This window comes from Malurus melanocephalus, unplaced genomic scaffold, assembly GCF_030028575.1.
Source record: "Malurus melanocephalus ecotype Western Australia unplaced genomic scaffold, MMel_1.1 scaffold_194, whole genome shotgun sequence".
Classification (NCBI taxonomy): domain Eukaryota; kingdom Metazoa; phylum Chordata; class Aves; order Passeriformes; family Maluridae; genus Malurus; species Malurus melanocephalus.
In genome coordinates, this window is record NW_026623426.1 from 169450 (window position 1) to 185669 (window position 16220).

Consider the following 16220-nt stretch of genomic DNA (forward strand, 5'->3'; position numbering starts at 1 on the left):
AAAAAAAAAGACAAGTGGATTATCTTTATAAATTCTGTAACTAATCTAACACCTTTACTGTCTATGAAATGCATCAAATCTGAATCTGCGAATATTCAGATACATAGTAGCAAACTGGCATTTAAGTACACTGTTTCAGTAGTTCCAAAGTAATTGACCACAATCAGCAAAAAATTAACCATTAAATATTCAAATTTATTGAGCAAAGGTCACTGTTACAGCTGCTGTATCCTAGGATGAAAATATGTATCCATCGGCCAAAATAAGCCTTAAACTCTTTAAACTCTATTAATAAAGTTATTACAAAGATTTTATTTTCTTACTTCTGAATCTATCTTTATCTCTTCCTCACATTTTCTCCAGTTTGTCAGTAACCACTGACAAACTTCACTGCACTACTTGCTGCACTTTGCCCTTATCTGTAGAGTTAACTTGACTTTTTATTCACATTCATTCTACCTCTGCTTTTCAATCTAAAGATGTCAGACCCTACAACCTCATCTTTAACACAAATTTTTCAGACAAAAAAACGCTGGTTTATTTTCAAAGTCATTACATTTAGAGATACTCTGCACTCTTTGTTGCTGGTAAAATGTGTGTTTTATGCAAGAACAGGAGACCAATTAACTATTCCTGTTTCCGCTCCAGACATGTCCTGCCAATATTCTCTACAATTATTTTACATATTTTTGAAGTGTATGTGATATTCTTGTGTGAAAAACATGACACAGGTGGAACTTTTCTGGAAATGCCCATAACTCATTAACTCTCACTGCCAAAATAAATTTCTTATCACTTTTCCTTATTGTTTCTTCTTCCTTCTTCATAATTGCATGCACCAAAATGAAATCAACAGCAGTGGAAGCTCTATTCCATCCATATACTGATTCTCAAATAGAAAGCACAGAAAGCCTTACAAAGGAAATTAAAAATTAGTTTTTTAATAGTAACTAGAAGAAAAACTCTACCCAGTTAAATTTCACAAAGACATTTAGGTGAAGAATTTATACCTCAACAGGAAAAAAATTAAACTTCTACTGAATTCTCTTCCTGACAACAGCCTTGTTGGGAAAAGTCTGTCAAAATTTACGTTTTGTAGGAATTTGTGAATGTGGTATGCATTGGGAAATTCTGGTTTTTGCTACTGTTTTGCTCAGCAAGACCATGTCCAAAGTGTCTACAGTCACATTCCAGAATTTCTTGTAAAATGAAATGACCATATGGCATATGTGTTCATGAGTAATTTCCTATTTTGTCTTTTTCATCAATATATTCTCCTCAACTATGCAACATGAACTTTGTAATCACCAGACAAAATTTTACACTCATTTTTCTCATAAGACATACCTCACAGTTTAACGTAATTCAGTGAAAGCCGTAGTTGCAATTTGTATACAACTTTATGTTTAAATCTATTTTATAGCAATTTAAAGTCAAGATGCAAATTTGTTCTTCACATAGCAATCCTTAGAAGGAAGCAGTGAAAATAAATTAGCAATTTACCAAATTAATTTGTACCAACAAAAATTCATAGTAAAAAATGGTGCATATTCACAAGAATTTGAAAGGATTAAACTAAAAATTACATGCCTAATTATTCTGAACAAATACTGCTTCAAGCAGATACTACTTAAGCTAGAAAGATCCTATATATTTGCTATTTTTGGGAGAGGGAGTTTACTGAAAGACAGGGTGGATTGTGAAGTGAATGGTGATCTACCTACATACCTTCAGATATTCACTATTTTCTAAAGATGTGAGAAATTCACTACTGAAACAGATGCTGCTCCTCAACATTTTATTTCCATTTCAGTCAGCAAGGGTTCAGGTTCAGACAGGGAGTGAAAATACTGTAAAACATCACGGCAGTTCTTCTGCTAGTGAATAAAACCTATTAAAAAAAAAATCTAAAACTCCTGTACTGCTGTGTCTTTTTTTTTTTTAACCCCCCTAATAACTCTCCTATATTGAGATTATGAGATGTACTTCTAGTAAACTTTTGAAATATGTAGACATGCTCTTAAGCAATCTAGCAGACACACTGGAATTCACTGCCAATTCTGACACAAGAATATTAATGACACACATTCCTTTATCTGCCAGTGGTCATTACTGATGCTGCAGGGAATTACAGACAGTGAGATAACTACCCATACTGTAGTTTCTCCAGAAACACTTGCTGTTAACAGATAACATTAATCTAAATAATGTGGGTTTGTCCAACTCTGTAAGGCCATTAAAACACAGTTCCCTTATCTAGATTTCTTGGTGTCTGGGAAGACTGGAGACCCTGGATTTTCTGACTCTGGTTTGATAGATGCTCAAGAAAATCAAAAGACATTGGATTTTCTTACTTGGGGGAACTTTACTGCCTCTACTGTCAGACAGAGGTGAAACTGACAGGGCTTAAAGACTTCTTGGACTCCTAAGCTTGCAACTCCACTCTGTTCAGTACTCTGCTTTTGTGAGGAAGGGGTTTACAACCACCTGAGTTAACAACACTGAAAGAGACACAGCATCAGCCTTCAGAGCTGCAGAGAGGTAGACGGTATACATTCAGAAGAACCATTCTGCAGTTTTCTTCAATTTGTTTGGATTTGCTGATTTAATTCTGAATCTACAGTTTACAAAATACACGCAAATCTTTTGTTCATATTATATTTAAAAATGTTTTCCTATGTACAGATTTAGAGATAATCAAAAGACCTTCCTAAAAATTATGTAAACTGAAAAATTTTATTCCTCAAGCAGTTTGCAATTTTTGCTGCTACTGCTCCATAATTTACACCACGTTAAACATATACAGTGGTAGTTACAGCTACCCTGGAACTAAATTTTTCAAATTTGCTTCAGTGTAAGGATTTGAAAAATAAGGGTTGCATAAACCCTGGCTCATGTAAAGAACCATATCACCTGTACTTTCTGCGACTAAGTCAGTATGTTTGGAATGATGATGGCATAATGTTTTCATTTTCCCTGACTCTTAATCTCCACTATGATACTTACTCCGAAGACTTCACTTTCCTGCAGAGCAAAATTAATACTTCTAGAATACTTTGGTATGACTAGCTGTCCCACTTTTCCCTAAAACTAACACTTTAACTGATGGCTGATTTACTTGACATATGTTAATATAATATTTAACAAGTACAATATAAAATCASTCTTGAAACAGTATATACCAAGTTTCATCAAATCAACTAAAAAATATCCTAGGGTTTGACTGAAGAGAGCATATCCAAATTCCTGGAAAAAAAAATGAATACAAAAGAAAATTGGAAGCTATTTTTCCCTCAAAAAACCCCAGCTGATATTTCAACTATCTTGCATTCATCACCATTATTAAGAAAAAAAGAGAAATGTAACCAAAGGATTGTATCTGACACAGAATGCATGCTATTAGCCCCCAGATACAGACTGCCTATACTTGAAAGCAATAATTGAAATTACCAGTTCAAACATGTTGGACTTTAAAAGTAAATCTGATTTACTCTGAAAAAAAATTCAGTCCCAATTATCAAAGGTACATGTACAAAAAGTAAATTATTTCCGTATTAGGCTTGGCTGCAGATAGTGTTTATGAACGTTTTTTAGAACAGGGGAGTTTTTAGTACAAACCATGTATGTTCACTTGTAAGACTTACTGTGACACAATTGCTTTCTGTAATTTACTTTGAAAGATCTGTCAGGTAGTTTAGTGTTATAGGTAAGAGCTTAGAGAGAAAAAATTCTATATGGACTAATGAGTGTTTTTCAGACAGTTGAAGAACAAAAAAGGCTTTTAAAGAGAAAGAGCAGTATTTGCAGGAAAAAACACACAAGCTCCCTAAAAAGCAAAATGCAAAAAAAAAAAATTAAAACAATTAAAAATACAGAGGAAAAAATTGGCTCCACTAATACTAAATTACGGTCTTTACATCCCATTAAGCAAGACTTTGTCTTAATTACCCCCATATAAGTATCACTGTCCTGTCAGAACTCATCCTGACCTAGAGATGATGGTACGATGGTACAATGATTACCTGCATGATGCTGTCACAATAGGCGTTAGAAGCCAGAGAGCAAACTAAGCATTAGTCACATTTCAAACAATTGGGTACAGAAACTATATACAACAAATGCATTGTTTTTAGTTAGTATTTCTGTTTCCCTTTTTACAGTCAGCTGCAAACAGTTCTGCTTAGGGAAGAGACAATTGTGGCTTCTATTCTCAAACAGCATCTCCAAAGTAGTAACAAAAGAAAAATTCCAGAGCAGAAGCCATGCAACCAAGAATGAAGGAAAAGCACTAAATAAACAAATAAAGCAAAGAATTTTGAAATGATGGTGATTAGGCTTTTCTAAGAGTGGAAAAGGAACACAACACACATGAGTGAAATCAATTACTAAAAAGCAGGACACAGACTATCTGCAGAAAAATACTTTATTCTATTAACAGAAATTAAACTCTTGATTGTCAATAATTGGAATACTGGGAAAGACCGGAATGACCCCTTTAGAAGCATTTTATATTTCCTACATTTCTTTGAGGTCAGTAATTAAGTGAGCTCAGTGACACCTGGCAAGGTCAGAAAGAGATCGTACCACATTTGATAGTTTTAAAACAAATCTGTTGTGTATGAGTCTCTGAAAGATATATGCTTCTCGTTATTAAACAGATGAACTTGCATAAAGCTCTGCATAGTTACTTTTCTTTCAGTTCATTAAAAAAAAAAAAAAAAAACAAAAAAACCCAGTACTTTTCTTATGACAAATTATATTACTATAGTAATTACTAGACATGGTGAAGTATTGCCATCTACCTCACTGAAAACAATCCACCCAAGGCAAAAGACTGTAAGCTAGTAGACTGCTTTCCCCAATAAAGACTAACAAGTATTTTCTTTCCTCAGCAAAAGTGTGGACTGATGCTACAAATACCAAACATAAAAGATGACATCTAAAAAAATACTCATAATTCTTGAGATTTTTACTTCTGGTACTTGTAGGTATCACATCCCTCAAATGTGAAGGCTGCACATAAACAGAGAAGTACTAAGGATAATAGTACTTTACAGTAGATATGCCACTGGAAATAACAGTAGAGTCTTCAATAGCATTGAGCTGGCTTGTTACTTGGATTCCACTCACAGTGATTTGACAGTGAGACTGGAAGAGTATGARTTCTTTACCCATTTACAATTACCCAAGAAAGCGCAAAATGCAGTGTTGATGTTTGGATATACTTTCTCTTCGGCCATGCCTTGATATACCAATAATGGCAGAAGAAGGAAGGCATGGCTTTTACAGGGTGACAGAGAAAAGAAGGACAATTTTTTTTGTTACTTTTATCTCACCTTCTGTGTCCTTTCCCCACTAAAATGAAGTAACATGGGGGTCCTGACACTCTTCGGGAAGAATTTCAAGAAAAGCACTAGATGAAAGTAGATTCTGGAACTCTTACAAAAAAAAGCAAGACAAAACAAGAGCAAGAATATCTGCAAAAGCAGAGGCCAGAGCAACTCCAGCACAGCAGGAACTTTTCTCCAAAGGAGAAGGGCTAATCATGGAAGAAGACACATCTTTCTATGTGCCTGCATGGAAGGCTCATGGATGCTGTCCTTTCTCTTCACCCAGGCCACAAATGTGGAGATATAATGTGTCTCTCAAGTAAAGTACTGTGTATAATTAAAATGTGCCTATACTATGACTCTCAAAGAAATTAGTAAGACAGATGAACACTAATTTACCACTCGCAGTATAAATTCAATATTATATAGAGCTATATAAACATATATATGACAAAAAATTTAATTAATACCATATAAAGAATACCATTTTCATATATGTATATAATTACTCAAGCAACTTAAAAGCTGGTGCATATAAAATACTTGAGAACCATCATTTCATTCTGAGAGAAACTGTCACAAAAAGCCAATCTGTGCTTCTTACAACTTTTAAAATAGGTAGAATACTACAACTGCAAAACTGTCCAACATATGGGCCCAGTTCCCAATTAATTATTTGCTGGCTAAAGTGTTAAAATGTCCTTGGCTTCACCTTCGACACAATCATCCCAGCTGGTCATTATCTAACTGGAAAGGGGCCAAAGAATCTCAGCTGTCAGTACGCAACAAACATGTATGTTTTTTGTCCTTTTTTTCTTCCATTTACTTCACTTTCACATAGCTATACTTAGAAGAAGGAAGTCTTACTATGTATGAAATTGAAAAAGGTTATTATCTATTTTACTGCTGTGACTCAATATACCTGGAGTGGAGGTGATAAGTGGAGCTAAAAGGAGCTCTTCTATATGCATTTAGTGAGAACTGATTCACCCCACTTCACTAATGCTATTCTATTACTCTGTGCTCTTGATTTAAGAGACTTGCAAAAAAAAAACCAGAAGCCTTCTAAAGACAGAGCTGAAACAAAGTGATTGACTGGTCATGTATCTGCATAGCGTCAGGAAGTACTAGCAAAGTAGGAAAATATCCCTCAATGAAGTGAATGTCAGCAGTCATCTCGTTGCCAATGTAAACACAGTCAGCTTGCAGCAAACCTGCAGTTCAACAGGTGGAAAGCAAATGGCTTTTCTCATTTGCACATTACTTGTACAAGAAGCCATAGGACAGCTGGGAGAAGAAGGAACACATGTAAACAAGGCAGATCTAGTGATTTCCTAATTAAAAAGAAGATATTATCTTCCCATTAATAGATAAACTAATTGAACAAACTCCAAGAGCTTCCCCTCAGTACAARTAAACATAGGTGCCTTCTTTCACTGAATTGTCACATGTTTAGGCCAGCCACTAAGTTGTCAGTTCTGCTTGATTTGTTTGGATACCGTACTCTGCGACAGCTGTCGGAAATAATACATTAGAACAGCTGTTGCGGCAGTTACAAAGGGACTGGAATTTTAATTGGACTGGATATTAATTGGGATGGGACCTTTTTTTTTTTTTTTTAGATCACAGTTAAGTCAGAAATATTTCAAGAATGACAGATGTCTTTAAGATATTTGACCAATGTCTGGTAAGAAAGGTTGGTCTTTGTTTTGACTGTGTTACTTTGTAGCAATGGCCTCCATTATTTTAGCATGAATTGCTCATGCTTAAGAAAAGAGAGTATTAAGAAGAACAGTATGGAAGTTGTATGAACAATTCTTTTCAAATACTAGTTGTGATTTAGAGAGGACCTTGCAGAGGGTTTTTTAAAAATCACTCAGAAGGAAACTCTATCTGAGGACTCTTACTAACCACCATCTGAAAACAAAACTATTCATGATGGCCAAGACCTAAGCACAAAAAAAWATTAAGCTTACTTTCAGCATCAGCATAGAGTAGCAAGCACAGGAGCACCACCACTGGCCTGACTACGTGCATCGTCCGACAGCTTGGCACCAGCATGCTTTGGCAGCCTTGATCTCACTGGCTTAGAAGCCACTGCGAGTCTGTCCGGTCTGAAATTTCAGATGAAGTATTTTCAGAGCCTGTGAAAAGATAAAAATACAATTAACAAGAATAGGACAGAGTTCTTTTTTTTTGTTGCTTTTACACATTCACAATTTGAGGCAAAACAATTTTAAAAGACAAAGGTTAAGGCAGAAAGGAAAAGAAACACCATTAATTTCACACTACTGGTATATACGAGAAGATTTGAGGTCCTGTATATATGTTAGCACTGTAACAACACCTTTCTTAGGGCATCTTTACCTCACAATCAAGCAATTGTTACATCCTGAATCTTCAGTTGTATTCAACAGCATTTTCTGAACCACAGAAACTGATTTGTTGATGAAGTTTAAGACATCACTGGAACTCACTTTGCAAAAAGGTAATCAAAGCAGATTAGTTATCCATAATAAATCCACATGCAAACAGGGAGTTGATGCCTTGGCATCTGGTAAGAATAGCACCACAAATTCTGTTTTAGGAGGTATTATTAACATATTTTAGCATAGTTTAACAACTTTCAAAGGTTAACATTCCTGTCGTGAGTTCCTGTACATATCTGAGTTATGCTTAATAGAAAAACTGAAATCTGGCATTGAATAAAGAGCTGAGATCCCAATTCATTCCATTTTGTTCAATCCGTTTCATTTATTACAATGCATGATTGAATACGATACAGCAGTAGAACTACAGCTCAACTCCCTGACTTGAAAGAAATGTGTCTCATCTTTGTCCAAATATGGCACACGAATAGAAATTAAGGAATATGAAAGTATTTTCCCCTAACACAGGAAATACTAGAGATTTCCTATGCAACTTGACATGGTCACTAAAATAACACGAAATGCAATCACACCTTCTGAATGATCTGCAACGAATAAGCTTTGGTAAGTTTGATACTACTTGTTCATTACTACATAAGTGGTTTCCATGCAGTAAAGATGAAAATCAAGAGGACAAAGAAAAAAGTATACTAATTATCATTCCAATAAATAGATCTTACAGATTTGTGGATGGCATAAAGAACCCATTTTCAACACAGCAAAATGTTTAGAAGAATTTACTCTAGAAAGGAAAGACATAAGCAGCTGGTAGAAATCTATGCTATGTTATGAATCTCTTGTAAAACTATCTTTTGAATCAGCTACTGCTATCAAAAAATACAAGCCTAAGAAATCTTCATAAGCAAAATGCTAAAGGCACCAGCACTCCCCTTTCATCGCTACCATCTTCATGCCAGCATTTCAAATGACAGCAAAGTCCATGAGACACCAGTCCTGTCGGACTCAATTTGTGTCTGTGCAAGCGTATCAGAGCCAACTGCTGTGTAATGATTCCAATGCWATCGCAAAGATGGAGATGTATGAAATGTACTTTCAAGGAAGAGGTGATTTTTATTTTGCTTTTTCTGGAATGCAGGAATTACAGGGAGAGCCCTGAAATATCTCCAAAGGCAGCTCACTTAAGAACAAAACTATCTTTTCATTAGCACACAACCGCAGCAGCTGATGTGTGAAGGTGAATGGAAAAATGTGGTGGATACTAAGTACTCCCCTATTCCTTTCAGGAGAGGAAGAAAAGAAGAAACAATACTGATAATTAATAGGGGAAGCAGAGAAGAGGGAAAAGTGGTGACCACAAAGGCACTTGTTTTACACAACAGTTTTTTAATGGGGCACTGGAGATTATTTTCATACCTTTCAAGCACTTCCATCAAAATATTATATGTAATGTCTAACAGAAAAAAGTATTACTGCCTGCTTAGGGAAAAGAGGAATTTTAAAAACCTCATGATCCTGATATGTGAATATGCATTTATCCTCTACAAGCTATCTGCAAATTAAAGGATGTATCACAAAACCTGCCGAAGAAAAGGCTGAGAATAAAGAAGAGCATTTTTTTTTCTTTCTTTTTAATAAAATCCTCATTGCATTCTCTCATTCTAAATGCACATACAACCACTTGGGTATATTGCCTCATTGTCTCTGCTTTGAAGGTAATATTCATTATCACTAGGTCATAAAATAAAAGCCCTCAGTATTCCCTGTCTTTGATGTTTCTGAGAGTCATAGTTTTAACTAACCTGACAAACACACTAAGATTTCCAGGAGACCCTTTGTTTGTTGTTTGTTCTCCCTCTTTGCCTCCTTAGGCCTTCACAGCAATTTGTACTATTTTAGGTCAAGGAAACAGCAGCACTTGAATAAATGCGTACTGAGCTRTGTGTCTTTCAAGTGAGTTTAAAATACACTGATAATGGAGGCATGAAGGTGATGGGCTGCTAATACACCAAGAAGCAAACCAAGAGACATTCAGGTACTTTCAAGGTTCTCCACATAAGTATGCCTCAGCTTTTCCCACAAAGAAAACAAACCTTCAGACCCTGCTACTGACAATTGTACCAACACTGAAATCATATCACATGGTATGGAGGTCTGTACTTGGCTTACTTGTGAAAATTAACATGAAGATGCAATTCCTTAGAAGGACTAAATGAAATTACCAAGAAAACTATCGGCTTCCACATCAAGCCACCTTGGTAGCTCCAAACTGAAGGGCTCATCCAAAGCATTATTAATTCTTAAATGATATAATTCCTTCCCTTCTCTTTCCTCCTACAGTGGTTTGTTACACCCAAGAATGTGGTACCAAAGACAGTGAAAACACAAACAGCATTTGCAGTACCGGATTACTCTAGCCTTGTCACCAGAGGACCAATATTTGCCTTGCAGAATTAATCCTGAGTGATATACTCTCTTGGCAGCCCTTAATACAACATTTACACTGCATGAGGGCAGGAAGATGGWGCTTCTCCTTGGCACAAGATCACAACTGCTACACAGAGATCAACGGTTCTTTCACAAAAATCTCTCTTTGTGAACCTTTAATAAAACCTGTTCTTATTTTAGGTTAAGTGCTGCATAACTGCTATATTAAATAATCAAAAATGACTTTTTCAATATCTCTAAAAGAGCTACCTGAAACTAGGTAATATATCTAACAATAACACATAGATAAGTAAGACGATAGATTTTCCCTGATTAGTGCTATCTAGTAACAGGATCGGTAGAAGTGCAGATGTGCAGCTCTCCAGTGTTCAATACAGAGACAAAAAAGAATTCTTCTCAGCAGAAGCATAGCAAATGATAGCACCAGGGCATGGGCACATGCACCAATTATTCTCAMAAGGATCAACATTGATGAATGAAACATCTGAACACCAAAATGCTTCCCTACAGTCTCTTTAGTAGCAAAAATAACCTTTTAGGTGCTATCATGGTACTCACAAGATGGTTCCTGCTCCCAGACAGTTGTAGGAAATGCATACCTGGGGGCAAATTTTAGAACCAAAAAAAAGTAAACACTATTTTCTTTATCTGCTTGTTTTTCCACGCCTGCATTTACGTGCTTGCTAACCGTGCATTTACGTTCCACACGTGCATTTACGTGCTAACACAGAAATTTAACACAGCAGGCGAGAGTTGCCAGAACAAACCTGAACATGGACAAAAAAGACCTCAGATGTAGGGAGCCACACTGAGAAAAATAACAAAATAAACAATTACTTCCAAAATTTTGGAAGAAAGGGATTACAATGGTATGTGAGTTAATTTGTACTGCAAACAGGACTTCTGGTTCAACTTTTCCAAAGTTTCAAATTGCTCAGAGAGATGATTTTAGTTCATGGTCATCTCTGATTTATCTCAAAGGCTTCCCACAGAAACCCCCTATGTTTCTCCATAAGAAAATAACTGCATACATCTTGTATTAAAGCCCCCCAAATGACATTTCTCTAAAAGTACATTGAAGCAAAGTTTAGAATAGAAGACTGCACTGAAATTCTGTTTCTGCACTTCATTCATCACATCCACAATCCTGAATTACATCAATTTCCAAGCCACAAATTTCTAACATCATACAAATGTAAGAGAATGAATACAAAAAAACAAATCCAAAACATTACTAGAATTAGAGATGGAAAAAGTGTAAATACTTCCTGTATTTGCATATCAACCATGAACCCTCCTTAAAGAAAAAAATAAACAACTTTCATGGGCAAATCTTGGCTGCAAAAACCTAACTGACAGCTGAATCATTATTAGAAAGAATAGAAAATAATGCATAAAATTAATTCTCATAAGCTTTTTAATCAAAATCAATTCAGAAATACCTCTGGGTAAAACAATGTCTTTTCAAGAGAATTAAATGTATTTTCCAWAGCAATGAGGGCAACTGGCAGAAGAAGAAGTTTCACATTTCATTTGCTCTTTTATTGATTAAACATGATAAATGTTTTCACAGTTGACCTGCTGGAGAAGTCCCATGTTTCATTATGCTCTTATTCTTAAAAAATTCAAAATGCAAACACATGATTAAGGAAATTTAAAAGACAGCTGTGCTGAGTGTTCAAAAGTTTAGTCTTACCAGTCTCTGGATAACAATACACCCTAATGCTTGTCTATCATTCGTGAATTTCTCTGTTATACGAGCATGAGTGAGCACCCGTCCTAGCACAGTAGGTTTCTGATGTTATGCAAGCATTTGAGCTACATCACTATAAAAGCACAAACAAGTTGCAGTGATATATGGAATTCTGCTTATATATAACAATATATTAATCTCATTCCATTGTACTGTATCCTATCATACCATTCTACTGCAATTCTATTTTAGACTGCAATAAGGATTCCTCTACTACCATAAAAAACAGCAAGTGGATTTTTGGTAACTGAAGAAATAAATTAAATTGCTTAGTGAATAAATCAACTCAGTGACAGCAAAGTACCTTGAAATCACATCACTGGGATGTTTTTCTCATACAAAAAGGTTTTTTTGGGTTCCTGGTCTTTCACTTACAAAAAGACTTATTTTCATATGCAATCTTTAACCATATACAGAAAACTCTGCCTAGCCTGATCTTTGTATACCTTCAGTTCCATTCTAAATTATGAATTCAAATACCAGTTGTAAGTTGACAGGTTTCTCTATGCTTACAAACTTCTGCCATCTTAGTCACTTCTGCAGGTCATAAGAACTTTTCTTATACATGATGCAGAAACAATTCACTAGAACACTGCCTAACCTCTTAACTTCCTGCCTCCAAGTAATGGTTCAAGAAAAAAAAACTTTGTGCTGGCAATGGCTGAGGTGCTGAGCTTGAAATAGTTTTGCTAGATGAGAAGAGCATATAATGTGATGTGTCTATGGATATTAAAGCTATACATTGTTGAGAATCTATGGAAATAATTTAAACCATGTTACAAAGTCACAGATATTAAGCAAGCAAATGAAACATCTTCCACTAAGACTGACTTTTTGCCTGAAAAAACCACACTCTGCCAATATCCTAGTCTTGACTTCTGTAAATGACCTACTAACCCTGAAAGAGTCCTGCTTTGACTTTGCCCAAGTAAGAAATTAAAGAAAGCAAACTCTATTCTGACACTTACTAAAATAAAAACCAACAAACCAACAAAAAAAGAAAAAAAACTCACAAAACACAAAACAAAGAAAAAACCCAAACCAAACCCCCAAGAAGATAGAAAGATAGAGATAGGGGAGAAAAGAGCAGCAAGAAAATAAAGGAGCAAAAATAAGTATCTTGGCTACTCTGTTACTCTATTGTAAACCAGAGAAGAGAAACAAGGCAAAATCTATAGTAAGGTGTGTATAATCACCAGGTGACTCACTAGTGGTGTCTTCCAGAAATCAGTATTGTCAGTCCTATTCTGTATCTTTACCAATGATTTGGATGAGAGGGTTGCTTACACCCTCAGTAAATTCAAAGACAACACCGAGTGCCATTGTTGACTGTTGACCTAGTGGAGGGCAGGAAGGCTCTGCAGAGGGATCTGGCCAGGCTGGATCATGGGCCAAGGCCAAGGGTGTGAGGTTCAACAAGGGCCAGGGCCGGGTCCTGCCCTGGGGTCACAACAACCCCAGGCAGTGCCACAGGCTGGGGCAGAGTGGCTGGAAAGCTGCCCACAGGAAAAGGACCTGGGRGTGCTGGTGACAGCGGCTGAACATGAGCCAGGGTGWTTAGCCTGGAGAAAGACAGGCTCAGGGAASACATCATCACCCCATACAACTGACAGGAGTGTAGCCAGGTGGGATGTCGCAATCCACTGGTGGAACTGCAAAAGAGTTTTTTTTTTTTTTTTTAAATTAGATGGTCAGGGATGAAATTAAGCCAAACRAGGCAAACTTTGTATCTGAGAACCGTTTATTAGTAATGAAAAAGCAACATAAAAAGGAGCTACCCTACTAGGGAGGGCTGGAACACAGAGCAAAGAAGGAAAATGGAAAAGGAATGGCGAGAGAGGGCAGRCAGAGAGATGCAGCGGAGTTACCACGAGCAGGACCAGAGTGCTCGATGTCYACACGGCGGGGTGAGCTCGCTGCCGGCGGCCGAGGGGACCGGACACGGTGAGGGGAGYGGGCAGGGCGGCCAGAACCCTGCACAGATSGCAGAGCGGATCGCGGCTAGGGCGCAGGCAGGCGAGGTTGGACTCAGGCGGCTCGGGCAGGCATCGGCCAGGGGGCACAGGGAGGCAGGAGAGGCGGCGGCTGGGTCAATGGAAGGAGCAGGGCGGGACCCACGCTCCACACGAGGCTCTAAGGGCAGCCGGTGTCCCGCCAAGCGCCCAGCGAGAAGGAACGGGATACGCGCTGATGAGCGAGCGAGCGAGCRAGGGCAAAAGGGCCAAAAGGCAGGCTGGAGCCAGGGGAAAACATGGGCACAAAACAACCCACGGCGAAGAGCAAGATGCGAACCCAAAGCYTGCAACAAAGTTACCTTTTATGCCCCGTGGCCCCTCCCAAAGCCCGCCTGCCCACAGGACACCATTGGGCCAGCCCAGCCTTCCTGTGCCGTGCATTGGTGGAGCCTCTCTGGGTGCAGTGTCCCCTGTCCCTGTGAGCTGTTGCCAGGCGGAGTCACCCCTGGGGCAAGCCTGCCCGCAGCTCTGGGGTGCCTCCTGCACGTGTGGTCTTCCTGCCCAACGTGCCTCTGGCAACCATTGAGACAAAKCAATGTTAAAATGGCTCTTCACGTGGGGGCTGGGCTCTTCTCCCGATAGAGCAAAACTGCCTCGAGTTGTGCCAGGGGAGGTTTAGAATGTGTGTTAGTAGAAATTCCTTTACTGAAYAGGTTGCTAAAGGTTGGAACAGTCTGCCTTGGAAAGTTGGTGGAGCTGCCAAACCTGGAGATATTTAAAAGACATGCAGACGTGCTGATAAGGGACATAGTTTAGTGGTGGACTAAGTGGTACATTAACAGACTCAAACGTCTTTTCCAGCATATATTGTTCTAGATTCTATGATTCTATTAATCGTTTTCTCTGAAATCTTGTTCAAGAACAATACTGTCTGAATGCAAAAGATGTTTACAGACTGATTTTTGTCTTTGTTGGTTGCCTCAAAATAAAAAGAGAAAGAACAAATCTTTAGTACTAGGTTATTTGCCATATACAATTTGTCAGTCTTCTTTGGTTATTACATTACTTGAACAACACTAGAGCTRTGCAGCAGCTACTTCTTAGAAGAAGCTAAACCTATGAGCATGAGAGCCATATACAAAAACATTCATAGAGTCACTGTGTCATATATCACATACCCATCAGACACTTGCAGGAAAAGGCTCTCAAGCAGATGCTCCCAGCAGTCTTAAGAAAAAGCCCCATTAGGGCTAGAGCAGCTAGATTCTACTGCGAACAGCTGAGTTTTGGGACCACAGTTACTGTCCAAGTTGGCATCTATTTGTTGCTTGCTTCCTCACAGAGCTGGAGACTTGGATGACCTAGCAACAAGAATCACTCTATGGCTCCACTGCTATGCACATGTCACAGATATGTAACATTGTTTATATCTAAAGAGCCGTCTTATTTTCAGAAGAATTTTGTCCTTTCTTTTCTATTTCAGCAGAGAAATCATGAAAAATTCCAGTTATTCCCTGCCTTTAGGGTCAGGCATGGYTGAAGCATACCAAGTATCGCAGATACTAAAATAAAACCAGAAATATATTTGCAAGTTTGGAGSTAACAGGTCAAATCTGACTTCAGTATTACAGTGCATTTTTTCTCTTTTCTCTGCAATTTCTTCTTTTATGGCTTTCCTTTTTCCTTTTCAGTTTATAGTCTTGTTTGAAAACTATCCAATATACTTGTTGGCTAATCAGATTGAAGCATGACTGACCGAGACACTGAATTTGCAGTACACACAGGACAGTAATCAGCTGCAGCTAGTTTAGCCTGACTGCACTTTATTATAATGTTGCTGATGGCAATACAATTGTATTAGAAGAAGAGATGGAGATCTGAAATGGTTATTTTTCAAAAGTAGTTGACATTATAAAATTATTTGGTAATAAAATAGAAAAACTTCCTGAAGCAATAGAAGCACTATGTATTTGCCATACTGATATGCCATAATCATGCATGGTTGTCCACAGGTCTTCTTTTGGAAAAAAAAAAAGATGAGAACTACAACATGTTTTACTACACTCAGAGAAAAAGTAGAAGTAATGTTATAAACTCTGAAAAAGTTAAAAGGCAACAACAACTTGCAGATATTTTATTGTTGAAATTTCTTTTTTAAGGTACCAGTTGGTGCACTTTTAGACACCAAACTATGGCATAATGTTGACAAACCAGTTTGATACCAAATAAAATCATAAAATCATCAGCCTGACAATATGATTTATAGTATGTTTTTCTTTACAGACCTCATTAACTACTATAGATTTATCTGTAACTAGAAGAATAGAATGACTTAGTAGGGCCACTT

At 37.4% G+C, this 16220-nt stretch overlaps 1 protein-coding gene across 1 annotated transcript in view; it reads right to left on the minus strand.

Annotated features, from left to right (window-relative positions):
* Positions 1 to 16220, minus strand: part of LOC130577788 (receptor-type tyrosine-protein phosphatase delta-like) — a 254809-nt gene that overhangs the window by 168300 nt on the left and 70289 nt on the right. The window contains exon 2 of the mRNA XM_057373376.1: positions 7307 to 7474. Coding sequence (XP_057229359.1) covers positions 7307 to 7391 — 85 coding nt within the window. The 5' untranslated portion in view covers positions 7392 to 7474. The remainder of the gene's footprint in view (positions 1 to 7306; positions 7475 to 16220) is intronic.